Source organism: Dipodomys spectabilis, unplaced genomic scaffold (assembly GCF_019054845.1).
Source record: "Dipodomys spectabilis isolate Male_0828 unplaced genomic scaffold, ASM1905484v1 ptg000609l, whole genome shotgun sequence".
NCBI classification, from domain to species: Eukaryota; Metazoa; Chordata; class Mammalia; order Rodentia; family Heteromyidae; genus Dipodomys; species Dipodomys spectabilis.
Window position 1 is genome coordinate 361,888 of NW_024871286.1, and position 26,214 is coordinate 388,101.

General features: G+C 71.3%; 2 protein-coding genes across 2 annotated transcripts; both read left to right on the top strand.

Annotated features, from left to right (window-relative positions):
• The first annotated feature begins 1,574 nt into the window (after positions 1 to 1,574).
• Positions 1,575 to 18,162, top strand: Mast3 (microtubule associated serine/threonine kinase 3). Its single transcript, XM_042671240.1, has 27 exons — positions 1,575 to 1,621; positions 1,790 to 1,879; positions 7,473 to 7,561; positions 7,643 to 7,706; positions 8,186 to 8,267; positions 8,547 to 8,704; positions 8,804 to 8,879; positions 9,212 to 9,424; positions 9,718 to 9,819; positions 9,947 to 10,079; positions 10,927 to 10,994; positions 11,250 to 11,335; positions 11,956 to 12,164; positions 12,256 to 12,394; positions 12,781 to 12,913; positions 13,058 to 13,223; positions 13,323 to 13,424; positions 13,511 to 13,633; positions 14,032 to 14,141; positions 15,156 to 15,301; positions 15,627 to 15,847; positions 16,026 to 16,244; positions 16,581 to 16,807; positions 16,908 to 17,030; positions 17,139 to 17,272; positions 17,352 to 17,533; positions 17,648 to 18,162. The coding sequence occupies exons 1-27, from the start codon at positions 1,575 to 1,577 to the stop codon at positions 18,160 to 18,162; spliced, it is 3,957 nt and encodes a 1,318-aa protein (XP_042527174.1).
• A 2,227-nt stretch (positions 18,163 to 20,389) lies between these two features.
• On the top strand, positions 20,390 to 26,152 carry Pik3r2 (phosphoinositide-3-kinase regulatory subunit 2). Its single transcript, XM_042671254.1, is given in 16 exon segments — positions 20,390 to 20,717; positions 21,862 to 21,954; positions 22,042 to 22,092; positions 22,158 to 22,289; positions 22,369 to 22,576; positions 23,252 to 23,337; positions 23,409 to 23,517; positions 23,585 to 23,683; positions 23,760 to 23,940; positions 24,012 to 24,137; positions 24,676 to 24,818; positions 25,007 to 25,183; positions 25,487 to 25,530; positions 25,533 to 25,554; positions 25,673 to 25,843; positions 25,933 to 26,152. Coding segments are annotated over 16 exon segments (2,178 nt in total). The 5' UTR covers positions 20,390 to 20,395; the 3' UTR covers positions 26,147 to 26,152.
• Positions 26,153 to 26,214: the final 62 nt, after the last annotated feature.

Genomic DNA, 26,214 nt, shown 5'->3' on the forward strand with positions numbered 1-26,214 from the left:
CGGGACCCCAGGCCCCGCCCCCTTCACCCTGGGGCCTAGGCCCGGCGCGCGGCGTCACCGGTTGCCATGGCGACGGCCGGCCGTGGGCCGTCCCCCCTCCCCCATAAGGACAGCGCCGCCCCGCCCCCGACGGGCGCCGCCTCCCCCAGCCTCGGTCCCCCCCTCCCGCGCCCAGGCCCGACCGCGGGGCGCGGCCGCACGGGGTGCGGGGTCTTCTCCAGGGAGCCCGAAAACCTGGACGTGCAGCCTGGCTGGAGCGAGGCCGTGGGGGAACAGACAGACTGACAGACCGAGCGCCGGCGCTGGGCACCGCGGACCCGCTCCGCTGCCCCGGCGGAGGGGCGGCGCGGCGCGGCCCGCTCTGAGCCGGGGTCCTCCCCCCGACCTCCGCTTCCGGCGGGGCTCTCGGGGCCCGAGACCCCGGGCGCACGCTGAGGCCGGCGCTGTCGTTGGTTTTTAGCCACTTTATGAATAAAGTCATTTGTTATTTTCAGTGAACTGTCTGTCTGTCTGTCCCGGGCTGTCCCTCGGCGTTCTCACCCCGGGCTGGCGCTCCATCCCTTGAGCCCCAGCTCCACGTCCAGGTGACTTGGGGCTGCCTGAGGCCCCAGCCTCCCGGGGCCGGGCGCACGCGGGCCAGCGGCGCCCCCTCTTTGGTGTGACCTCTTCCCTTGGGTTCTAATACAAGCTGGTCCTTCAGAGCCTGAGGTGTGAGTCACTTTATCTGTGGGAGAGAGGTCAAAGGTCGTCATGTGGATGAAGTGGGTGCAAAGGCCCTGGGGTCGGTAGGAGCCGGGCAGGGGAGGGGCTGGCTTGGGGGTGCAGGGCGACGGCCCGGGGTCCGGGGCTGTCCTCGGGGCTGATCGCCCCTTTCTGTGTCTGTTTCAGAAGGAGCTGAGTCTGCCTCGCCGTGGCCGCGGGTGAGTGCCGGGGCCGGGGCCGGGGCGAAGGGGTGCGGACTGACCCAGGGGTCCCTGCGGGGCCGAGCCTGACATCAGAGAACCCACGGCCTAGAGCTGCGCGGGGCGCCCCGACACCCCCGGGAGCCGGAGGCGCGGGCGGGAGGGCGGAGATGTGAGGCCGCCCGGGGCTGGGCCGGGCTGAGCCAGCCAGGGTCACGCCGTGCTCCAGGTCGGGAGAGGGGAGGTGGAGGCTGGGGACCCGCCGGGGCCGGGGCCGCGCAGGACCGCGGACAGAGCCGCGCCGGGCCTCCTGCAGGCGTGGTGGGCGTGGTGAGGGCTGAGTGACAGGTGGGCGTGGCACTGTGGCGAGTGGGCGGAATAGGGAAGGAGGACGGTGCTGATAGGCCTGTCTGGCCTTGCTGGCTGGTGGGTGGGCGGGGCCGAGAGGCCGGTGGGTGGGGATCTCGAGCAAGTGGGCGTGGAAAAGCAGGCGGGGCGGGGCTGATTGGCCGCGGGGCGGGCGCGTGACCTCGGCGGGCGGGGCTGCTGGCGCTGCCTGCGCGCGCGGCGGTCTTTGCGGGCCGGGCCTGCGCAGGTGCAGCCGGAGCCCCGCCCCGGGGCGGAGACACCCTCAGCCCGGCCTGGCGCCCGGATCCCGTCCCCGGCCCCGGCATGCAGTCCCGCAGGGACCGGCTGCGCATCCCCGCGCTGACCCTCGAGTGAGTCGGGCGCCCGGGGGTGGCGGGGGCGGCGTCTCCCCGCTCCGCGTCCCCGCGCGCGCGCCGCCGCCGCCTCGGGGGAGCCCGCCGGGTCCTCCGCACCCGGGTCCCGCGCGGACCCGCACGCAGCGCGGCCGCGGGGTCACCGTCCGCGGCCTTCCTTTGCAGCCTGTCCCCGAGCAGCCAGAGCCCGGCCCTGCTGAGCCCGGGCTCCCCATGCAGCCCCGCCAGCCCGGGCCCGGGCCTGCGGCCCTGGAGGTGAGTGAGCGCGCGGGCCTCGCCCTCCGGCCTTAGTTTACCGCCGGGGGGGGGGGGAACCCGGCCTTCGGCCCGGCCCTGCGTGGAACAGGTGGCTGGGAGGCGGGGCGCCCGCACAGGTGCTGCGTTCCCAGGCGGCCGGCTTGGCGCGGGCGGGGCGGGCCGCGGGAGGCGCCCCGCCCCATCCAGCTTCCCAGAGGAGGAAACTGAGGCCCAGACCGGAGCAGCCTGTTCTGCTTTGGTGGTGTCGGAGCCCGCACGGGTGCGGGTCCCGGAGTCCCGCCATCTACCGGGGGAAAGACTGAAGACTCACCTGGTGTGTTTTGCAGTCATTTACACCATAGTGTAATAAGGTGTGGGGGTGCTGTGCATTGGACTGGAATGGGGCAAAAGCAGAGCAAGAATGGAACAGAGAGGGAGGGGAGGAAACATAGGACCCGCCCGCAGGAGTGTAGCCGGTGCCTGGGCTAGGTGGAGCTGCGGAGGGGAGGAGCAGAGTCTCCCTCTGGAGCTCTGGGGCTGAGCCAAGGTGTCACTGAAAGTATGAATGGATCAGCTAGATTCCTTCAAGCAGAGGTGGTGTTTGTGCCGCCCAGTGAGGCGGCAGGGGAAGATTGATGTCAAGATGTAGCCAAAGGGCTGGGAAGGTGGCTCAGTGGCAGAGCACTTGCCTTGCATGCATGAGCCCCTGGGTTCGATTCCTCAGCACCACATAAGCAAAAAGAAAAAAGCCGGAAGTGGCGCTGTGGCTCAAGTGGTAGTGTGTTAGCCTTGAGCTGAAGAGCTGAGGGACAGCACCCAGGCCCAGAGTTCAGGCCCCACGACCAGAACCGACCGGACCCCCCCCCCCAAAAAAAAGTAGCCACAGCCTGTACAAACGTCCTGAGGCCAGCCGGGCGCCAGTGGCTCCCACCTGTCATCCCAGCTGCTCAGGAGGCTGAGACCTGAGGGTCGTGGTTCAAAGCCAGCCCGGGCAGGAAAGTCCAGGAGACTCTTATCTCCAATAAACCACCAGAAAACCAGAAGTGGCGCTGTGGATCAAGTGGTAGAGTGCTCCCCTAGAGCTGAAGAGCTGAGGGACAGCACCCAGGCCCAGAGTTCAAGCCCCACGAGCGACCAAAAAAAGTCCCCAAACACCCTGAGGCGGGACAGAGACTTTCTCAGCCGGTGTGATCGCCCACGGGTGAGGGGGCAGCGGTCAGCGCCATCTGGGTGGGGGAAGAAGGACCCTCCTAGCTGCCGTCCTGGAGCAGCCTGGGAGCAAGGCCAGCCCGAGCAGACCCTTCCCAAGCCAGGCCCGAGGCCAGAGCGAGGCACCTGTGAGTGGGGGGCAGTGGAGGCAGCAGCCTGGGCCGCCGGGGGGCGGGGGGGGGGGACCAGGGCTGCACCCAGGAGGGACAGGCCGGTGGGGGGCCGCAGAGCCGCACACTGGAGGGGTCCCCCCTAGTTGAGTTTCTAACCGTCTGGAGTTTAATCCCTGCCCCCGGGCTGCCTCCTCACGGACCCGCGCTTGCCGGCCGCCTGGCTTCCGGGTGGACACCTGGTCTGGCTCTCTGCACGCAGCCGGTGGACGGGGAGCAGGGTGGAGTTGAACCTTCTACCCGGCACCCCGGGCGGGGTTCAGGGGGCCACAGAGGGCGTGTGGCTGCAGGGGGTCGTAGGTCAGCCTTCAGAACTGACCCCTGCTGGGCAGAGGCCTTCTGGGCTATCTGCAGTGCCTAGATGGGGAAACCGAGGCCAGCGGGAGGGGCTGTGGGCACAGCATAGGGGGTCCTGTCCTGTGCTGGGCTCTTCCCTCAGGGGCATGGCTGGTTCTCAAATCGGGCCTCATCGTCCCCTGGGCCTCTGCTCCCCCTTCCTATTACCCCCACAGCCCCCCAGCAGACTTGGGGGTCCAGGAAGGGCCATTCAGACCACAGCCCTCCCTGCACTGACTCCCCATGGCTCTGGCCCTGAGGCCTGTGGTCTGCCCGAGACAGGCCTCTGCGGCCCTGGAGGCCCACCGAGCCTCCTTGCCCAGGTCTCAGGGCAGATCACCGGCTGATAGGGGACCCCTCTTTTCCCTTCTTCATTAGGAAGTCTAGAACCATCTTCAGGCTAAAGGTGAGGCTCAAGCAGCCAGGCTGTAAGTTCAAACCTCCAGGACCACCAGACCAACATAAAACAAGAAGCAGGGCTGGAGGCCAGACCTTGTGGCTCAGGCCTGCGGACGGGAGGCAGCCTGGGCAGCAAAGCCCAAAAGGCTTTCTTTTTCCATCAGTCATAAAACTTGACCTCAGGGCCTGGGGTCTGGGGCCTCACACCTGTCATCCTGGAGGTTCAAAGCCAGCCTGCGCAGGAAGGTCCGTGAGACTCTAACCTCCAATGACCGCTCAGTCTCCTGGAAGTGGCGCGCGGCTCCAGTGGTGGAGCCTTGAGTTCAAGCCCCACGACTGACCAAAACAAACACAAAACATCAAGTCTCAAGGACGTGGCTGCCCAGGCTGGCCTTGAACCGGACCCCCAGATCTCAGGCCGCCGCGGGGCTCCCTGAGTTCTGTCGGGCGTGGGCCTTGAACTCGGGGCCTGGCGCCGTCCCTCGGCTCAAGGCTGGCGCCGAGGACTCGAACCCGGGGCCTCGTGCGTGCGAGGCTGGCCCTGCACGCGCCTCTCCGGTGCGGCCAGGCTGGCCGCGGCGTCGCCTCCTCCCGCAGGAAGCGGGGCCCAGGGCCCGGGGTTCGCCGGACCGCGCTCGCTGCGCCGGGAGATGGGGAAACTGAGGCCTAGGAGTGCGGGGGAGGGGCGGGTCCGCGTCTGACCCCGGGCGCGGGGCTGTGCGCCGCGACGGAGCCGGCGGAGGGGGGCGGTCCCCACCCCCGGGAGACAGGCGAGCCCTGCGCCGCGCTCGCGGGACTGCGGCGGGACCGGCGGCGCCCCGCCCTCGCCGCCCGGCCCTAGCAACGCCCCGCCCTCGCCGCCCGGCCCTAGCAACGCCCCGCCCTCGCCGCCCACCGTCTTAGCGACGCCCGCCCGGCCCTCGCAACGGCCCGCCCATACCACCCAGGCCCTAGCAACGGCCCGCCCATACCACCCGGGCCCTAGCGGCGCCCCGCCCACGCCGCGCGGACCCTCGCGGTGCCCGCCCTGTGCCGCCCGGGCCCCTCAGGATTACGGGCCCTCGCGACCCGCGGTGTTCGCGACGCGCCGCCCACGCCGCCTGGGCCCTTAGCGACGCCCCGCCCAGGCCGCCCGCCGTCTTGGCGACGCCCCTCCCTCCCGCCCTCAGCCTTAGCAACGCCCCACCCACTCCCCCCACACGCGGCTCGCGCTCTTCGCTTCCGCCCCGCTCGCCCCGCCCCACACAGGACCCGCCCCCGGCTCGACTGGGCGGGGCTCCCGGCCGCGCGCTTCCTCCTCTAGCACTCGGGGTCGGGCCGCGGAGCCCCCGGCGACCCCCGCCCGGCCCCGGTTCTACGAGACTCCCGGCCGGCCCCGCCGCCGCGACCCGCGTCCCGCCGCCGCCGGCTGCGCCCCCGCGCGTCCCGGGTCCCAGGCGGGGGCGGCGGCACAAAGGGACGCGGCATGTCGGATCCCAGCTACTGGACGGCGGTGGCGGCTCCGGGCCATCGCAGCCGCCTGGCCAAGGGCGCGCTGCTGCAGCGCTCCAAGAGGTAGGCCGGGCCGGCCGGGGTCCCCGCGGGGGAGGGCGGCCGGGGTCCCCGCGGGGTCGGAGTCGGCCCGGAAGCCCGTGGCTGGTCTGCCTTCCCCTCGCTGCCGTTAGAAGTGTGGGTCCGACGCCAACACCGGGGTTCGGTGGCAGAGGCTGCCCCCTCGCCCCGCCGGAGGCCTGGCTTCCTCCTCTGAGAGGCCCAGCCGGAGCTGGGCTCCTGCTGACCTAGGTTCAAATCCAGCTCAGCCCTGCCAGGCCGTGTGGCCCGTGCGGGCTTTGGTGTCTACCAGCTGGGGTTGAACTGGGGCCTGGATGCGGGGCCTTGACCCCCGGGCTCCCTGGGGTGCGGAGGTACGAGCCTGGCACTTGGGTCCAGGGTGTGTGCCTTGGGGTACGCGCATGGCACTCAGGTTTGGCGTGTGCGCCGCGGGGCGCGCAGGTACACGCCTGGCACGCGGGTCCGGAGCGCCTCGGGGTGCGCGGGTACGCGCCTGGCACTCGGGTCCGGGGCGCACATCTCAGGGTGCACGGGTACGCGCCTGGCACGCGGCTCCGGGGCGCACATCTCGGGGTGCGCGGGTATGCGCCTGGCACTCGGGTCTAGGGCGCACATCTCGGGGTGCGCGGGTACGCGCCTGGCACGCGGCTCCGGGGCGCACATCTCGGGGTGCGCGGGTACACGCCTGGCACTCGGGTCTAGGGCGCACATCTCGGGGTGCGCGGTTACGCGCCTGGCACGCAGCTCCGGGGCGCACATCTCGGGGTGCGCGGGTACGCGCCTGGCACTCGGGTCTAGGGCGCACATCTCGGGGTGCGCGGGTACGCGCCTGGCACTCGGGTCTAGGGCGCACATCTCGGGGTGCGCGGGTACGCGCCTGGCACGCGGGTCCGGGGCGCGTGCCGCGGCGCCTAGGCTGGGTGACAGCCCTGCTGGGAGGTGACGGACGGGCAGCATTGCCGGCCGGCCTGGTAGGAGGAGGGCGACTATAGTGGCCGGCGTGCGCGCGCACCGTGCCACCGTGCCCGGGCGCGGAGACCCCGCAGCACTTGCTGCGGACCACCGAGTCTCGCTTGTACTTCTGAGTCTCCACGCTGTGCTGTTGACAGTGGCGGCCTCAGTTTCCCAGCCTGAGACCTGGGTCGGGCGGGGGGTAGGACCGGAGACTTGGGCAGCCTGTGAGCCCAGGCGCGGGGCGCAGGCGCGGGACTGCCGTGGGGAGATGTACGGGTGTGTGGGACCCCACTCCACACCCCTGCCCTAGGCCACCTCGCCCGGGGCTGTGTCCCCGGCCCGGCCCCGCCCAGCCAGCGGAGCTCAGCAGCTGTGGGTGGCTGGGGCCGCGTGGGCCGCGCTTGTCACCCGCGGAGCCGTTGCCGGGCGACTGCTGGTGGGGGGGAGGCGACTTCCCCGGGCGGGGCGGGGCCAGGGGAGGCCAGGCAGGGCTAGGCCCCGGGGCGGCTGGGGGCCGGAGGGAGGGCTGGGCACCCGCAGAGAAGGAAAGGTGGCAGGCCTCACACCCAGTGTGTCCTAAGCCTGTGTGGCGCTCACAGTCCTCCGGATCTCAGGATCGTGTTTGGAAGCCAGCTCAGGGCAGACAAACCTGTGACACACTTTCCTGTCCGCAACGCCACCACAAACATCAGAAGTAGAGCCGGGCCTTAAGCGGTAGAGCACCGGCTTTGAGTGGACAAGCTAACGGACAGCGCCCAGGCCCTGACTTCAACTCCAGTGCCCACCCCCCGTACAATAAAGAGAGGGCCCCGTGGTGAAGCAGGCTGCCTTGCACGCGCTGGGGGCACCCAGCTGGCACTTTGGGGGCGAGCTAGGAAGGTGTGAAGTGCAAGACCGGCCCCGCCCGCCGCGGCGGCTCACAGCTGTCCACGGTGACAGCTGGCCGGGAGGGAGCCTGCAGGCCACCGGCCACCTCGTCTCCGTCTCCACAGCTGCCGCAGTGGAAACCGCAAAAGCCTGGTGGTAGGGACGCCGTCGCCCACCCTCTCCCGGCCCCTGTCTCCTCTGTCCGTCCCCACGGGTGAGTGTGCGAGCAGCGGGGACGGGGGCCATGCCTGCGGTCCATCTCCACCCCTGACTCAGTTTCTCCACCTCCCCCTAGCAGGCAGCAGCCCCCTGGACAGTCCACGGAACTTAGCTGCCCTCAGCTTCCCCTTCGCCCGGAGGTAAGTGGGGAAGGCCAGGGCAGGGCCCTCCACGTCCTCTCTCCTCCTCTTCTCTCCTCCACACCTCCACAGCCTGGCTTGCCTGCTGGTGGACCCTTAGTAGTTCCTGCCTCTGGAACACTCGCTGTGCATAGACAGGTAACTGCACACAATTGGGGGGCCAGGAGGAAGCTGGGGACACACCATCAACCCATGGCTGCGGGCTGCTGTGTGCCCACCTCTTTCTGGGCAAGGAGCTGGGTCTCTGCAGCCAGGGCTGGGACCAAGGCCGCCAGCCACACCTCACAGGCCTGCGCCAGGACCTGAGCTGTCCAGGAGGGCATCCTGGGGCGGGGAAACGCACACGCACACAGCGACGCCGGGCCTGAGCCGGGGAGGCGCTTGTGGAAGGACTTCTCGGGCCGGCTGGTGTCTACCATCGTTCCTCCGGAGCCCCGGCACCTGCTGGCTGTCCTTCCATCTCCTCTCCTCATCCACAGCAGGGCAGACGGCAGAAGATGGTCCCTCGCGTCTCTCCCATCCTCTGGCTATGGCACCAACACACCCAGTTCCACAGTCTCGGTACCACTGGCTCCGGGGTGGGCGGACTCACACATGGTGCCGTGTAGGGTGTTAGGTAGTTGCCCTGGCTGCCCCTCCCCCTGTCCCCAGGGTCCCCTTGACCCTGAGATCCTTCAATCTACAGGACACGGACGTCCTTAACTCCTGAAGCCGGAATTTGATAAAAGGAAGATCTGGGGCTGCAGGCAGGGAGGGGGCAAGCATGGGGCGCTGAGGAGCGCCCAGGAGACAGGCAGGAGTTGGGCACGGCTCCGGGCCCTGACCCGCCTCTCCCCGCAGTCGAGCTCGTCCTCCCGGGAGCGCCTCCACCAGCTCCCCTTCCAGCCCACCCCAGACGAGCTGCACTTCTTGTCCAAGCACTTCCGCAGCTCCGAGAGCGTGGTGGACGACGAGGGGGGCCGCTCCCCACGCATGCGCCCCCGCTCCCGCAGCCTGAGGTGCGCCTGCAGCCCCACCCCAGCCCGGCCCTTCCCAGGCCTCCCTCGGCTTCCGGCCCAGATCCTGGGTCCCAAGCCCGCCTTCCTGTCCCTTGGCAGCCCAGGACGCACGTCAGGAACCTTTGACAATGAGATCGCCATGATGAATCACGTGTACCGGGAGAGGTTCCCCAAGGTGAGCCGTGCTGGGGTGGCCAGGTGGCCGGAGGGCCGGCCTTCCCCCTGCCTCACCCTGCCCTGAGCAGGACTGCCATCCTGCCGCCCCGCCCCTCGCCCCGCCCTCTGAGTGAGACTCCGCCCTCTGAGCAAGACTGCAAGGGTCCACTCCTCCCAGCCCCGCCCCTCGCCCCGCCCTCTGAGCGAGACTCCGCCCTCAGCGAGACTGCATGGGACCAGCCCCGCCCCTCACCGTGCCCCGCCCTCTGCGCACCGGCCCCGGCCCGCGCCCACCCTTTGCGCATGACTCCTCCCAGTCTTGCCCCCGACACTGCCCTCTTACCCGCCCAGGCCACAGCCCAGATGGAGGGCCGCCTGCAGGACTTCTTGGCGGCCTATGCGCCGGACGACGCCCGTCTGGCCTTAGCGGATGGCGTCCTAGGCTTCATCCACCACCAGATCGTGGAGCTGGCCCGGGACTGCCTGGCCAAGTCTGCTGAGGCCCTAGTCACCTCCCGCTACTTCCTAGAGATGCAGGAGAAGCTGGAGCGGCTGCTGCAGGATGTGTGTGGTGGGCGGAGCCGTGGCGGGCGGGGCTCTGCAGATGCGTCTGGGGGGCGGGGCCTATGTTGGGCAGGGCTGTTTGGGCGGAGCCTTGGTGGGCGTGGCACGAACCACTTCCTGACTTGGAGTGGCCACACCCACTCCGGGATGGGCGGGGCCCCGTGCCTCCACACCCGCCTGGAGGCCGGGTCCGCTTGCCCTACTTGACAGGCTCAGGTCCACGGTGGCCGTTCATGATGAGGTTCGGGGCCGGCCGTGGGGTGCGGCCGTGGTGACGCCACGCCCCTCGGCAGGCTCACGAGCGCTCGGACAGCGAGGAGGTGGGCTTCATCGTGCAGCTGGTCCGGAAGCTGCTCATCATCATCTCCCGGCCGGCGCGGCTCCTGGAATGCCTGGTGAGGCCCAGGCGGCAGTTCCGCGCGTGCGCGGGTGCGTGCGGCGCGGGCGGGGGCCGGGGCCGGCCAGGGCCTTGCGCTGGGTCGGACCCTGAGCTCTGGGCCCGCTCTGGTCCTGTGCGTCCAGGAGTTTGATCCCGAGGAGTTCTACCACCTGCTGGAGGCGGCCGAGGGCCAAGCCCGGGACAGCCAGGGCATCAAGACGGACCTGCCGCGGTACATCATCGGACAGCTCGGCTTGGCCAAGGACCCCCTGGAGGGTGAGCCCGGGCAGGGGTGTCCTGCAGACCCAGTACTTGTCTAGCACCTGCCAGGCCCTGGGTTCCATCCCCAGCGCCTCAAGAAGAGGACGGAAGGGACTGGACTAGTTAGGTAAGCCAGGCTCGGTCGGAGCCCCCAGCGCAAGCGCAGCCCGGCCGCAGAGACTGGCTTCCAGGTCGGGTGTGAGTGAGCGGCTCCTGCGTGTTCCCCGGGGCTACTGGGGCAGCTCCGAGCCCTGGGCAAAAGGGACCTTTCGGGAAATGAAGCGAGCAGGGCTGGGGGCGTGACCCAAGTGGAAGAGTAGGGGACACAGTGCCCGCTCCGGTGGCCCGGCCTGGGGAGGCAGCCTCCACACAGCCCTGGAGCGAAGATACAAGAGCATGGAGAGAGGCTGGACTCGAACTCAGGCCCTTGCTCCTGGTGCCCGCCTCAGTTTGTGACCACAGGACCTGGTTGCGTTGTCATCAGGTGTCTGTGTTCACCATAACTCACCAGGAATTGGCCCTCTGCACGTCTGGGTCTCGGAAGTAAGGGGGTCCCCAGGTAGCGCCCTGCGGCTGGGCGAGGCCTCCGCGTTCAGGCCGTTTCAGGTGCTCAGATATGGGAAGCCCAAAGGACCTACAGCCTTCCAGAGTGTTCTGTGGTCCTCAGTTTGGCTGTCCAGCCCTAGGAACCTTGTCCCTAGACCAGGAGGGGCCAGGCTGGACACCCTGCCGAAGGCTGCTGGCCCAGGCTGGGTGCCGGGACCCCAGCCTACGGGAGGACTGTGAGTTCTAGGCCAGCTTGGGTCCGAAGGGAGGCCAGGTCCGGAGGCGATAGGAAAAAGGCTCTTCCTTCCGCCCGCAGAGATTGTGCCTCTGAGCGACCGGGACGAGGGCCCGCCCCCCGCGCCCGGGTCCCCCGGCTCCCCCCAGGTGAGCAGCCGCTTGCACCCCTCCCCCGGTGCTTTCTGGGGAGGTCGAGGAAAGCTGAGTGAATGTCAGAGAGGAGCGGGGCTGACTGTGCGGGGCTGACCCCGCCACGGGGGTCGGGGAGGATCGGGCTGGGAACAGGGTGTCGCAGTTGGCAGGAGCAGCTGGGAAAGGGGGGTGCCGAGTGCGGGGTCTGTGGCAGGCCAGCGTGGCGCGGCCCTGTCCTCGGGAGGCCTGAGCCCCGCCTCCCGCCCCCAGAACCGCGCCCTGGCCGGCCCCGCTCGGAGAAAGCCTCGGGAGAGCGACTTCGAGACCATTAAGCTCATCAGTAACGGGGCGTACGGGTGAGTCCTGGAGACCCCCGCTTCCGGCGGCCCAGGGTGCCTCGGCCTGCTGCACACCTCCACCTGCACCACCTGCACGTCTGACACTGGGCGGGCGAGGCGCTGTCCTGGGGAGATGGGGGAAGGGTGACCCGGCGTGGGGGGGGGGGTGGAGGGAGGGGAGGGTGACCCGGCGAGGGGGGGTGGAGAGAGGGGAGGGTGACCCGGCGTGGGGGGGGGTGGAGGGAGGGGAGGGTGACCCGGCAGGGGGGGTGGAGAGAGGGGAGGGTGACCCGGCGGGGGGGGGGGGTGGAGGGGAGGGTGACCCGGCGGGGGGGGTGGGGGTGGAGAGAGGGGAGGGTGACCCGGCAGGGGGGGGGTGGAGGGGAGGGTGACCCGGCAGGGGGGGGTGGAGGGGAGGGTGACCCGGCAGGGGGGGGTGGAGGGGAGGGTGACCCGGCAGGGGGGGGTGGAGGAGAGGGTGACCGGGCAGAGGGGGGTGGAGGGGAGGGTGACCGGCGGGGGGGGGTGGAGAGAGGGGAGGGTGACCCGGCGAGGGGGGGTGGAGGGGAGGGTGACCCTGGAGGGAGGGGGGCGCGGCGCGGCCCAGCCCCGACCCCCGCGCCCCTCCCGCCCCGCAGGGCCGTGTACCTGGTGCGGCACCGCGAGACCCGGCAGCGCTTCGCCATCAAGAAGATCAACAAGCAGAACCTGGTCCTGCGCAACCAGATCCAGCAGGTGTTCGTGGAGCGCGACATCCTCACCTTCGCCGAGAACCCCTTCGTGGTGGGCATGTTCTGCTCCTTCGAGACGCGGCGCCACCTCTGCATGGTCATGGAGTACGTGGAGGGTGAGTGGGGCGCGCGTTCCGGGGGCGGGGCGGGGCGCGGGCAGGGCTCCCGGGCACGGCTTCCACGCCGCCCCGTCCGCCCCTCCCGCAGGCGGCGACTGCGCCACGCTCCTGAAGAACATGGGCCCGCTGCCCGTGGACATGGCGCGCATGTACTTCGCGGAGACCGTGCTGGCGCTGGAGTACCTGCACAACTATGGCATTGTGCACCGCGACCTCAAGCCAGACAAGTAAGCGGGACAGGGGCGTGGCCAGGGCGTCGGGGCGGGGCCGGTGCGCTGGGGGCGGGGCCATGGCGCCGGGGCCATGGCGCCGGGGCAAGGCTGGTGAGCTGGGGGCGGGGCCATGGCGCCGGGGCGGGGCCGGTGTGCTGGGGGCGGGGCCAGGGCGCAGGGGCGGGGCCGGTGTGCTGGGGGCGGGGCCAGGGCGCAGGGGCAAGGCTGGTGAGCTGGGGGCGGGGCCAGGGCGCAGGGGCGGGGCTGTGTGCTGGGGGCGGGGCTTCACAGTGCAAGGCCTCTTGACAGGCCTGCAGCCAGCACTGGGCCTTGGTGCCCTGGGCCTGCCTGGCGCGGCCTGGCTCTGGGTGCTGACCCAGCGGCCCCGTCCCTGCCCGCAGCCTGCTGATCACGTCGCTGGGACATATCAAGCTGACTGACTTTGGCCTGTCTAAGATCGGGCTCATGAACATGGCCACCAACCTCTACGAAGGCCACATCGAGAAGGACGCTCGCGAGTTCATGGACAAGCAGGTGGGCAGCCCCGGTCCTGGGTGGAAGAGAGGGCGGGCGCGGCGGGGTGGGAGGGCCCGGAGGAGGGAAGCCCGCATGTCCCCGCCTCTCAGGAGCCTGTCCCCGGGCGGGGGCGGCCTCAGTTTCCCTGTCCGGCCTGCTCAGGTGTGCGGGACCCCGGAGTACATCGCGCCCGAGGTGATTTTCCGCCAGGGCTACGGGAAGCCAGTGGACTGGTGGGCCATGGGCGTCATCCTGTACGAGTTCCTGGTGGGCTGCGTGCCTTTCTTTGGAGACACCCCCGAGGAGCTGTTTGGCCAGGTGGTCAGCGGTGCGTCGCCGGGGGCCCTGGCTTGGCGGCCGTTGGGGGGGTGGCGCCCTCACTCCCAGCTTCCTCTTCGGGCCTCCCCTCACTTCCGGCCTCCCACAGATGACATCGTGTGGCCCGACGGGGAGGAGGCGCTGCCGGCCGAGGCGCAGGACCTCATCATGCGCCTGCTGCGTCAGAGTCCCATGGAGCGCCTGGGCACGGGTACTGCGTGAGGCTGAGGGGCGTCCAGGAGAGCGGGCGAGGGTCAGCAGGGGTGGGGGGCACAGGGCTCAACATCGCGTTTGCAGGTGGCACCCATGAAGTGAAGCAGCACCCCTTTTTCTGGGCCCTGGACTGGGCCGGGCTCCTGCGGCACAAAGCTGAGTTTGTGCCCCAGCTCGAAGCAGATGACGACACCAGCTACTTCGACAGTACGTGGGGACGCGTGGGTCCCGGCTCCCCTCAAGCCAAGCCCCTTGCCTGACCTTGGGAGGGGGTCCCAGAAACCCCCATCCTCTCAGGGCAGGGCCCACTGGGGTTTCTCAAGGGGGAACCGAGGCCGGGTGTGGCAGAGCTTGGCTAAGTCCCAGGCCGTCCCACAGGAAGCTGGCAGGGACCCACGGGTGTGCCTGTGTGCAGACGTGTCCTGTCCCCCTTCCCACCAAGCGTGAAGCCAGCCTGCTCCATCAGTAGCTCTGTCTGGAATGTTCTGCCTTCCCCCCAGGCTATGCTCCCCCCCACCATGTACCCTGGGACCTGCTCACCTCAGGGCCTTTGCACTGGCTGCCCAGCTCCAGGAGCCCGGGCTGCCCTGCCTCTCCCCCAACAGCCCGCTCGGAGCGGTACCGGCACCTGGGCTCCGAGGATGAGGAGACCAACGACGAGGAGTCATCCACAGAGATTCCACAGTTCTCGTCCTGCTCCCACCGCTTCAGCAAGGTGGGCAGGGCTGGCGTGGCCGGTGCTGGTGTGATCTGCCTGGGACTGGCACGGTGGGGCTGCAGGGCTGGGGCTGGGTGTGGTCTACCTGCCGCGCCTCACAGCAAACTCTGTGGTTCTCACTGTTCTACAGGAGAGCCCAGCCCCCCAGCCCCCTTTCCAGTGTTGTACAATCACGTCTCTCTCCACCAAAGGACACCCTGTCCCTCCCAGGCCACCGCTGGCCCTCCATAGCTGCTGCTCCGTGTCCCAGCTCTGTGGGTTCATGGCCTCCGTGTTTCCTGTCCACAGTCTCACAGGCCTCTGTGCCTGGCTGCTGCCACTCTGTGCCAGAGCTTTGTTCCTTTTCACGGCCGAGTAATATTCCCCTGTGGGTGTGGACCGAGGTGAGCCCGTGCCGGGCTCCCCAGGGTGACAGCCACCCACTCAGCCTGTGAGCTCACCTGAAATGTCTCCTGTGTAACTCGAGCCCTGGCAGTAGGAGGAGCATCCTGAGGGCGGGAAGACCTGTCTGTGGCACCCGGCGTCCACACAGGATCCCCTAGGTCCACACAGCGTCTGCTGTGGCTTCAGGCTGCCGTGGTCAGGGCTAGAGGGGAGGCTTGGGGACACCACTAGCAATCCCACGTGAACCGCTCCTTTCCCACCAGTCTCAGCTTTGCTCTGTTCTTCTGTTTTTTATTTTTTGCTGGTCTTGGGGGTGGAACTCAGGGCCTGGGCGCTGTTCCTGAGCTTTTTCACTCAAGACGCAGCTCCAAATCAGGCCTTTTGTTGATTCATTGAAGGTAAGAGTCTTATGGACTTTCCTGCCTGGGCTGGCTTTGAACCGTGATCCTCAGATCTCAGCCTCCTGAGCAGCTGGGATGCAGGATTGAGCGATGGGTGCCAGGCTGCTCCAGTGTCTTTTGGGCCAGGGTCTCAGGGCAGCCCAGGGTGGCCTGGACCTCACTACCGGTCCGCCTCTCTCCTCGAACGGCTGCTGCCCTAGCCCCTTCCTGCCTCTCCAACCCCCAGGTGTACAGCAGCTCTGAGTTCCTGGCCGTGCAGCCCGGGCCTATGGGCTCTGAGAGGACCTTCAGCGAGGACCACGAGGAGGCCTGGGAGCGCAGGGGCGATGGGGAGATGGGCCGCCAGGGCCGCCGGCTGAGCGCCGACATCCGGTGAGCACCGTGCCAGGGATGCACAGTTTGATGTTGGAGGAGCTTCCTGGTGGCCAGTAGAAAAGCGGGAAACATCTTCAGGCCCCAGACACCCTTTTCCCTTTGGCTACAAACCAGGCAGCGGCGTGCTGCTAGACTCTTGTTCACACCATCATTGAATCCCTTTACTAACCAACTCTTACTCAGCCTTCAAAGCCCAGAGCCTCCACAGTGTGCTAAGTGGGAGTCGAAGGATGGGTTTTACCGGAGGAATAAGAGTTCCCCCCTGCCCCCACGAGCTTGGCCCACGCTAGGGCTGGGGTGACACGGCTGCTGGTCCCCACAGGCTGAGGTCCTGGACTGGCCCCTCGCAGCCCGAACGCAGCCCCACCCCGGCTCTCCCGGGCACCATCAGCCTGGACACGGTGCCCAAGTTCGCTTTCTCCTCCGAGGATGAGGCGCCAGGCCCAGGCCGTGAGGACCCCAGGAAGCCGGTCTTCATCCTCGGGGAGCCTGACGCCCCTCCGCCCTCCACCCCTGTCCCTCCCAAGCCCTGCAGCCTCTCGGGTAGGTGGGGGAGTGGGGCCGAGCGGGGTCAGTAGGAGTTCTCCAGATGCGTTGAGAGAGGCCTCAGCTCACGGCGGGGCGGGGTCGGGGCTGAGGCTGCGGCGGAGGGGCGGCTCGGGTCACCTGGGGGCGCCCCCCCACCGGCGCCCCGCTGACCCCGCCTCTCGCCTCCCCGCAGCCGACGCCGCGGCGCTCAGCCACGCCCGCCTCCGGAGCAACAGCACCGGCGCGCGCCACTCCACCGCGCGGGCCCTGGACGCCGGCCGCGGCCGCCGCCTGGGGGGCCCCAGGGACGCGGCCCCCGACAAGTCCCGGGCCTCCCCCGGCGGCGGCAGCGGCGGCGGCCGCGTGCCCAAGTCAGCGTCGGTGTCCGCGCTGTCGCTCATCATCACCGCAGGTGACCCGCACCGCAGCGGCCCTGGCGGCCTCAGTAGCAGCGGGGGGTGTGGCCAGAAGGCCAGTGCGCGGGGCCGGAGCAGCTGATAGGCCAGGCTTCGGTGGGGGCAGGGCTGGGACAGTCGGAGGATCTGAGAGGCTGTGATGAGGCGAGGTCAGAGCAGCTGATAGGCCTGGGTGGGGTGAGGCGGGACCTGCCGGGCCAGAGGCGGCTTGGGGGCGGGTCCGGCCAGCCTGGGGGCGGGGCCAGGAGGCGGCCTGGGGGCGGGTCCGGCCAGCCTGGGGGCGGGGCCAGGAGGCGGCCTGGGGCTCGACGCAGCCCTTCGCTACCCCGCAGATGACGGCAGCGGCGGCCCCCTCATGAGCCCGCTGTCCCCGCGCTCGCTGTCCTCCAACCCCTCATCCCGGGACTCCTCGCCCAGCCGGGACCCTTCGCCCGTGTGCGGGAGTCTGCGGCCGCCCGTGGTCATCCACAGCTCGGGGAAGAAGTTCGGCTTCAGCCTGCGCGCCATCCGCGTCTACCTGGGCGACAGCGACGTCTACACCGTGCACCACGTGGTCTGGGTGAGGCCCCGCCCCGGGCACGCCTCCCGGCCCCGCCCCGGCCTCGGGGGCGCGGGTGTGCAGGGCCGGCGGGGCCCCTGACCCCGCGTCCCGCCCGCAGAGCGTGGAGGAGGGCAGCCCCGCGCAGGAGGCCGGGCTCCGCGCGGGGGACCTGGTCACCCACATCAACGGGGAGTCGGTGCTGGGGCTGGTGCACGTGGACGTGGTGGAGCTGCTGCTGAAGGTGCCGAGCGGGACCCGGCGGGCGGGGGGCGCTCCCCAGACCCCGCCCCGAGCCGGTGGACGGGAGGGTGCCCGCACTCCCCGGTGACGCGGCCCGGCCGCCCCGCAGAGCGGCGGGAAGATCTCGCTGCGCACCACAGCGCTGGAGAACACGTCCATCCAGGTGGGCCCGGCGCGCAGGGCCGCCAAGGGGCGCATGGCGCGCAGGAGCAAGCGCGGCCGCCGGCGGGAGACTCAGGACCGGTGAGCGCGGCGGGCGGGACGGGGGAGGGGGCCGTCCTCCCACGACCGCCCTCACCCCGCGCCCTCCCCCCCGCGCCAGGCGGAAGTCGCTGTTCAAGAAGATCTCCAAGCAGACCTCCGCGCTGCACACCAGCCGCAGCTTCTCCTCCGGCCTCCACCACTCGCTGTCGTCCGGCGAGAGCCTGCCCGGCTCGCCCACCCACAGCCTGTCCGCCAGCCCCACCACGCCGAGCCGCAGCCCGGCGCCCGAGGCGCCCGCGGGTGCGTGAGGGCGGGCGCGGGGCCTTGGGCCGCCTGGGACCCGAGTAGGAACTGGCTGGGGCGGGAAGCCGGTCCGGCCTGCGCCGCCCTCACCCGCCCCGCCTGTCCCCGCAGAGGCCGCCTCCCCGCCCAGCGCCTCCCCGGCCGCCAGCAACCCCGCGTCCCCCGCCGCCGGCTACGCGCGGCCCAGCTCGCTGCACGGCCTGGCCGCCAAGCTGGGCCCGCCGCGGCCGCGCTCCGGACGCCGCAAGTCCACGAGCAGCATCCCGCCGTCGCCGCTGGCCTGCCCGCCCGCGCCCGCGCCGCGCGCGCCCTCGCCGCTGCCCGGCCTGGGCCCCGCGCGCTCCCCGCGCCTGCTGCGCCGCGGCCAGTCGGCCGACAAGCTGGGGCTGGGCTGCGCGGAGCGCGCGGACGCGGACGCGGGGCGGCGCGCGCGCGGCGCGGACGCCGAGCTGGTGGTGATGCGGCGGCTGCACCTGTCGGAGCGCCGCGACTCCTTCAAGAAGCAGAAGGCGGTGCAGGAGGTGAGCTTCGACGAGCCCGCGGAGGCGGGGGACCCCGCGGGCCAGCCCGCGCCCGCCGCGCCCGTGCCGCACATCGCCGTACACCGCCCGGGCGCCCCGCACTGAGCCGCCCGCGCCGCCCCGCGCCCGCCGCGGCCCTGTACATAGCCGCCGCCCACGCCGCGCCTGCCACTAATTTATTACTTCTTCCGAGCCACGCGGCCGCGCGCACGCGCCGCTCCGGGCCGAGACAAGCACTTTCGACGAGTCTGTGTCCGTGTGTCCTGTCCGTGTGTCTGTGTGACCCGAGCCCGTCTCCGGACCCGAGGCCGCGGGGGAGTCCGCGCGACGCAGCCGCCCAGGCCGCCTCGCTGGCGTCCGCCTGGAGGAAGGAGAGGGAGCTGGGGACGTGGCGGGTGAACAGGAGTTTGTCGGAACCGCAGCTTCACTGTGTGGCCCTGGGAAAGCGGCTTGCCCACCCTGTGCCTGAGTTTCCTCGTGTTTACGAGACTAACGGCTGCGAGGCGCCTCCCGTGCGCGGGGCTTCTGCTCGTGGCTTCCCGAGACGCTGCGGGAGGGGGTTCGGCATCCCCGCCCCGTGCACCCCGCCGGCCGGCCGGCAGCCGAGGCTGTGCATGACTCGCCCCGCCTTCGCCCCGGGGCCGGCAGCGAATAAAAGCCCACCCGTACCGAGCGCCTCCCGTGTGGTGTGTGGGGCTGGGGGCGGCGGGGGGTCGCCACGGACGCCCGGCAGCGGCCTCGAGCGCGGTCGCAAAGAACCAGACGCCTTCCGTCCCCGGAGACCCGGCGACCGCCACGCACTACCCGCGGGCGCAACGCGGGGCCGCCCGGACCGCGGGACCCCTTCCCGGAAGTCCCGGCCAAGCCCCCGTCAGCGGCTGCCACTATTTCCGGAAATAAAGCTGTAACCGGCGTCCGTCGCCGCCGCGCCTGCGCAGCTCGGGGACGTGCCGGACGCCGGCGGTTGCCATGGGAACGCGGCCGCCGCTTCCTGGGGGCTGCGTGGCGCTCGGCAGCTGCGCACGGCGGGTCGGGCCGGCGCCTCCCCCGCTCCCGCGGCCGGTCTGGTCTGGCTGGAACCGCCCGGCCCGAAGCGGCTGCGGCCTCCGTCTCCGCTCGGGCCGAGCCCAGCTCCAGGCGCGCGCGAGGCCTACAGCGCTCCGCTCTTCGCGGCGGGGCTCGGCCGTCTCCGCGCGGCCTCGTGCGCCTCCGCGGGAGCGCGCGCGTCTTCGCGCAGGCCCCGCCCCGCGCAGGCCCGCCCCCGGCGCCCTGCGGCCCGAGCGCGCTCGGCTGCCTCCGCCGGGGGCGGGCCCGGCCGCTCGGCGCCGGGGCTGACGCGAGGACCCGCGGCTGCGGCTGCGGCGAAGGCGGCCACGGGGCGCGCTCGGCCCGGCGACACCGCGACCGCGACGGCGGCGGCCGCCACCGGTGAGTCGGGGCGGGCCCCGGCGGCGGGGCCGGGCCTCGTCGTTGGAAGTGGGCGGCGCGGGGCCGACCCAGATGCGGAGGCCTCGGGCCCCACGCGGCGGCTGGGCCGTCGGGGGGGGCGCGGGGCCCCGGGGCGTCTGCGTGGCGGGGGCGGGGCGGGGGACGCGGGCGTCCCGCGTCGTGCGGGCCCGGGGGGGGGGGGGCGCGGAGGGCCTGGGTCTCCCGCTTCCGGGCGCGGACCCAGGCGGCCACCCGCCAGCCCTGCGCCCCGCCTGCCCCTCCTCTGCCTCGGTTTCCCCATCTGTGGGGTACGGGCCGGCCAGGGCTGAGCTCCCGCCCCTTCCGCCCCCCCCCCCCCGCGCCGCCTCCGCCCCCGGGTCGGGCTAAGCCTGTGCGCCCCGCACACCCCGCTCCCCGCCTGCGCCCCGTCCGCCCTCGGTGCCTCCTCGCCGTGGGCCTGGCCCGGCCCCACCTCCCCTCGGCCCCCCCAGCTGCCCGCCTGGGTCTGGAGCGGGGCCGGGCCGGCTTGACTCGGCCCCACTCCAACCCTCAGTTTCCCTGTCTGGCCGAGGAGCACCGCGTCTCCAGGGCTGCCCGCTGCCGCTGCCCGCATCCGACGGGGCGGCCCGGGCAACCCGCGTCTCCGGGGCCGACACCGCCCTGCCCTCCTCCCGCAGGCCATCGCAGCACCCGCCCGGGCATGGTGCGGGGTCGGGCCCAGTGATGGGCACCGCCACAGCGGCGTGACCGGGACCCCGACCGACGGCCGCCTTCGCCAGGACCCCGCGTCATGGGACGGCGCGGGCGCGGCCCCCGCTAGGCTCGGCTCCCGCCCCGAGCGCCTCCCGTGGACCCGGCCTGGCCCATGCGGCCCACGGGGCCCGCAGCAGCCGCCTGACCGCCGGCCGCCATGGCGGGCGCCCAGGGCTTCCAGTACCGGGCGCTGTACCCGTTCCGCCGGGAGCGGCCCGAGGACCTGGAGCTGCTGCCCGGCGACGTGCTGGTGGTCAGCCGCGCGGCGCTGCAGGCGCTCGGGGTGGCGGAGGGCGGCGAGCGCCGGCCGCAGGCCGTGGGCTGGATGCCCGGCCTCAACGAGCGCACCCGGCAGCGCGGCGACTTCCCGGGCACCTACGTGGAGTTCCTGGGGCCCGTGCCCGTGGCCAGGCCCGGCCCCCGGCCTCGGGGCCCCCGGCCGCTGCCCGCCAGGCCCCGCGATGGACCCCTTGAGCCAGGTGAGCCGGGGACGGGAGGCCTGGCCCTGCCCGGCGGGGCTGGCAGGTGGCTGTGAAGATGGAGCCCTTTGTGGGAGGCACTGAGGGCAGAGCAAAGGCCCTGGGGTGGGGAGGCCCTGGCCGGGCGGGGCGGGGCCAGCGGGGGGTTGGGGAGGAGTCCTCCCCCGCCCTAGCCGGTTACGGACAGCCACTGAGGCCACGCGCAACCGCCGTGACGCCGCGGGGCCCTTGCATAGCACCAAGTGCCCCCACCGAGGTAGAGGGGGGCCGTCTGGGGAAACTGAGGCTGGGTTGCGGGAGGTGCTCTTGGTCTCTGGGCCAGTGTCTTGCGGGGCTGCAGGCTGAGCGGCCGCAGCGCCGGCCCCTTGCCCGGGGCCTCTCTCCTGCACCCGGTCGGCCAGGCTCGGGGGCTCCGGACAGCGCATGCCGGTGGGCGGCCCGCACGCAGCCCCACGCGTCCCCAGCCGCGCCGGTTGCGGGCCGCTCGGGGAAGGCCCAGCTTCCCCCTTGCTATGGAGCCCAGCCACTCCGGGATGCCCAGGCGTTCTCCGAGCCTCAGGCTGGGGCCTAGCCCCGGCCCCTCCGCGGTTGCGGGGTTGAGGTGCAGAGTCCCCCCCCCCCCCCCCCCCGTGCTCTGGGAGCACTTTCTGTGCTGCGGGGCTCTCCGCAGCCTGAGGCCCCCCCTGGCCTTGCTGGGAGCGGCCTCGGGCCCCGGCCAGGCTGCCCTGCTGGGGAGCCAGACTGGACGGCTGCCGGTGGAGCGCCGCGGGCCCCAAGCCCGGTCCGCCCCAGCTCTGCCAGGGAGGAGGGCGCGGGGCTCCCGCCTGCCCCCCCCCCCCCCCCCCGCGTGCGGCCTTTGCGGGGACTTCCGGCCTGCCAGGCCGCGCCATGCAGGCGCTAAGTGGCTTCTCCTTACCAACCCCCGGCGGTGGAACCTGTCCCAGGGCTCCGCGCGGAGGCCGTGTGTCCGAAAAGGCCCCGGCCAGGCTGGGACGCCCCGGGGACCGGGCAGCCCTGGCCGGGCGCGTTGGTCGGGGGTCTGCGGGACCTCATCCCAGATCGCCTCCCCAGCCCTGGGCCCGCACCCGCCGGGCGCACGCGCTGGGCCCCCAGGCCGCGGTCCCTAAGGCCGGCGCTCCCCCAGGCCCCGTGCTCCCGGACCTGCCGGAACAGTTCTGCCCTCCGGACGCAGCGCCCCCCATTCTGCTGAAGCTGGCGGAGGCCTTGGAGCGGACAGGTGAGCGGCCGGCCGGCGGGGCCGGGGCGGGGGCCCCTGGCCGGCCTGGGCGTGGGGCCTGACTCGGCCTGGCGGTGCCCGTTCCAGAGCTGGACTGCGAAGCCTACTGCCGGCCCGAGCCGCCGGCCCCCAGGACAGGTGAGGGGGCGGCCCGGGGGGCGGGCGCGGGCGGGCGCGGGCGGGCGCTGACCCTGCACCCACAGACTGGGCGCTGGCCGACCTGGAGCAGTGGGACGCGGCCGCGCTGTGCGACGCCGTCAAGGGCTTCCTGCTGGCCCTGCCCGCACCGCTGGTGACCCCGGAGGCGGCGGCCGAGGCGCACCGGGCCCTGCGGGGTGAGCCTGGGGGGCAGCGTGGGGGGAAAGGGCGCCGGTTCCCGCCCGCCCCGCCTGAACCCCGGCCCTGTGTCCGCAGAGGCCGCGGGGCCCGTGGGGCCCGTGCTGGAGCCGCCCACGCTGCCCCTGCACCGCGCGCTCACGCTGCGCTTCCTGCTGCAGCACCTGAGCCGCATCGCCGGCCACGCGCCCGCGCCCGGCCCCGCCCTGCGCGCGCTGGGCGCCTCCTTCGGGCCTCTGCTGCTGGGCTTGCCTCCACCCTCCTCGGCGGGAGGCGTGTCCGAAGGGTGAGTGGGCGGGGCCTCGGGGCAGTGGGCGGACGGGAGGAGCAGGTGTGGGTTAGTGTGAGTGGGCGGGGCAGCAGGCGGGAGGAGTGGGTGTGGGTTAGCGTGAGTGGGCGGGGCCTCGGGGCAGTGGGCCGGCGGGAGGAGCGGGTGTGGGTTAGCGTGAGTGGGCGGGGCGGCTCTGGGGTCCCTTTGGGGGGGGACTGGGGTTTGGCGGAGGGCTGAGGTTTAGGAGGAATTCCACGGTGAGGGAAACCAAGCCGTCTGGTGTCTAGAGGAAACGGCAGGGGGTGGCGGGAAGAAGGATGGGCGGAGCTCCTGAATGGGCGGAGCTCCTGAGTAAGTGGTGCCTGAGGGGGAGAAAAGGTCGTGGGTGGGTGGGCGTGGTCTGTCAGGTGGGCGGAGCTTGAAGGGCGTGTTCAGAGGCTCCAAGGGAGGGGAGGTGCCGGTGGTTTAGTGAGTGGTTGGGGGCGTGACCTGGGAAGAATCGGGGTCTAGGGAAGTGGGGCGTGGTTACCCTCGTGTGGGCGGGGCCTGAGAGAAGTCCTCCTGTGGAAAAGCGAGGATGGGGCTTGTGTGGGCGGGGCCTCGCCCCTCCTCCCCGGGGGCGTCCCCTCCTGCCACGCCCCGGCTGAGGCCCCGCCTCCCGGCTTCCCTGCCTCCCCTCCCATCCCCCAGGAGCGAGCCTGGGCCTGACTTCCCCGCGCTGCTGGTGGAGACGCTGCTGCGGGAGCACATGGAGGAGCGGGAGGCCTTGCCCCCAGGTGACTCCGTGGCCCAAGGGGAGGGGGCGGCCTCCGGGCCGCAGGCGCTCACCGTGCCCTCCCTTGCCCAGCGCTGCCGCCCAAGCCGGCCAAGGCGAAGCCCGGGCCCGCGGGCCTGGCCAACGGGGGCGGCCCGGCCTCGCTGCAGGACGCCGAGTGGTATTGGGGCGACATCTCCAGGTAGGCGGCCGCGGGGGCTCGGGCGGCTCGGGGGGCGGGGTGCCCTGCCTCACCCTGTGTCCCCCAGGGAGGAGGTGAATGAGAAGCTCCGGGACACACCCGACGGCACGTTCCTAGTACGGGACGCGTCCAGCAAGATCCACGGCGAGTACACGCTCACACTCAGGTGCGGACTGGGCAGGGCCGCCGACCTCACCCCCCTTCCCCCCCATGCGGGCCGCTGACTTCCCCTGCCCCCCCAGGAAGGGTGGCGGCAACAAGCTCATCAAGGTCTTCCACCGCGATGGCCACTACGGCTTCTCGGAGCCGCTGGCCTTCGGCTCCGTGGTGGACCTCATCACCCACTACCGCCATGAGTCGCTGGCCCAGTATAACGCCAAGCTGGACACACGGCTGCTCTACCCGGTGTCCAAGTACCAGCAGGTGCGAGCGGTCCAGGAAGGCCTTGGGCCCCATCGGCCTCCTGCTGCCCCTGACCTGCCTTGTGTGCCCAGGACCAAGTGGTCAAGGAGGACAGCGTGGAGGCAGTGGGTGCCCAGTTGAAGGTCTACCACCAGCAGTACCAGGACAAGAGCCGAGAGTATGACCAGCTATACGAGGAATACACACGGACCTCCCAGGTACTGAGGAAACTGAGGCTGGAGGGGCTGAAGCGAGGAGAGTGTGTCCACTCCAGCTGCAGGTCACAGCCGGCTCTGCACCCAGGCTGCTCAGAAAACCTAGGCGCCCGGCCATGCAGTTGTTTGCTGCTTATAGCCAGTGCTTGCTGGGAACTGCAGCCCAAGTGGCTGTTGCACACCTGCTGATGTTCAGAACGCACCCCAGGCCAGGGCCAGCCCGGCTGCCAGGCACACCCTCCGCACAGGACATCCTCACAGGGACGAATACTGAGGTTCCCCGCGTCCATGATGCGGAGAAACCAGAACTCTCCCACGGCCGGAGCCCGCGGGCCCACGTTCCCCACAGTGATAGAAAGACCCTGTGGTTAGCGAGGAGGCTCTGGAGGGTCTGGGAACTGAGTGTTGATGACAGAGTAGGAGTTTGTTCTGTGTGTTGTGAGTGTCCCCTGGTCAAGACTTGGAATCTGTCTTCCACCCTTGGAGTGGGGTCTGGGGGAGTCTCGGGAGAAAGGACACCCGTCCTCACCCCTCTCTCCAGGAGCTGCAGATGAAGCGCACGGCGATCGAAGCCTTCAATGAGACCATCAAGATCTTTGAGGAACAGGGCCAGACTCAGGAGAAATACAGCAAGGAGTACCTGGAGCACTTCCGGAGGGAAGGCAATGAGAAGGAGATGCAGAGGTGAGCCACCCCCCAACCCGCCCACCCCACCTGACCTGCTGCCACAGAAGAGGCGGGGAGGAGTCCAGCCAGCGTTGGGGGGGAGGACATGGGCCTTGAAGGGTGAATAGAAATTCAACTGAAGTCACTGAGCTGAGGCTCCCGCCCAGAGAGGGTTCTGGAAAAGCCCATACTTGTCCTGCTCCCAGGATCCTCCTCAATTCAGAAAGGCTCAAATCTCGCATCGCTGAGATTCATGAGAGCCGCACGAAGCTGGAGCAGGACCTCCGGGCTCAGGCCGCCCAGAACCGCGAGACAGACAAGCGCATGAACAGCCTCAAGCCGGACCTCATGCAGCTGCGGAAGATCCGGGACCAGTACCTCGTGTGAGCGGTGGGGCAGGGCGGGGGGTGGGCGCTGGCGCACGGCCCCCTGGGCCTGCCCGCCCTGGTCTGCACTTTTCACTTAGCTGGTTGAGTCCTTTGTGAAGTTTGTCTTTAACCACCAGGGAAACTGAGGCATGGGAACAGCCGCTGCTGGCTGCAACCCCCAGGCCGACCTGCTGCCGCGGCGGGGGGGGGGGGGGGGGGGGGGGGGGGGGGGTCTGTCACAGAGTAGCCAAGGCTGGTGCTCCGGGCCGCAGCCTCTCCCCTGCCGTGCGGCCCGGCCTCACCCTGCTTCCCTCCCAGGTGGCTGACCCAGAAAGGCGCCCGGCAGAAGAAGATCAACGAGTGGCTATCAAGAATGAGACAGAGGAGTGAGCGGGCTGGGACGGGGGTGGGGGACAGGGGCGGGCGGGGGGGGGGGGGGGGGGGGGGGGGAATCGGCGGGGCGGTGGGCGGGCGCGTGGCCAAGGCCATGCCTGCCTCCCGCAGCCAGTACTCGCTGGTGGAGGACGAGGAGGACCTGCCGCACCACGAGGAGCGCACCTGGTACGTGGGCAGCATCAACCGCACGCAGGCCGAGGAGATGCTGAGCGGCAAGCGCGACGGGACCTTCCTCATCCGGGAGAGCAGCCAGCGAGGCTGCTACGCATGCTCTGTCGTGTGAGTGTCCCGAGCAGGCTCCGGCCCCGCCCTCCAGCCCCTGCCCGTGGGGGCCGCGCCTGCCCGCTGACCCCGCGTCCCGCCCGCAGGGTGGACGGCGACACGAAGCACTGCGTCATCTACCGCACGGCCACGGGCTTCGGCTTCGCGGAGCCCTACAACCTGTACGCGTCGCTGAAGGAGCTGGTGCTGCACTACCAGCACGCGTCCCTGGTGCAGCACAACGACGCGCTGCCGGTCACGCTGGCCCACCCGGTGCGCGCGCCCGGCCCAGGCCCGCCGCCGCCGCCACACGCCCGCTGAGGACCGGCCCCGGCCCCCGGGCCCTCGGCCCCGGCCCCCCGCGCCGCCTCCACGCCGGGTGCCCCCTC

What these genes read in the sequence shown, in the direction of transcription:
- Mast3 (XM_042671240.1), top strand. Translation starts at nt 1,575, where the DNA reads ATGCAGTCCCGCAGGGACCGGCTGCGCATCCCCGCGCTGACCCTCGA. An exon ending in TCCTCTGTCCGTCCCCACGG is followed by an intron (nt 7,562 to 7,642) that starts GTGAGTGTGCGA and finishes ACCTCCCCCTAG; the next exon opens with CAGGCAGCAGCCCCCTGGAC. An exon ending in CCGTGCACCACGTGGTCTGG is followed by an intron (nt 16,808 to 16,907) that starts GTGAGGCCCCGC and finishes TCCCGCCCGCAG; the next exon opens with AGCGTGGAGGAGGGCAGCCC.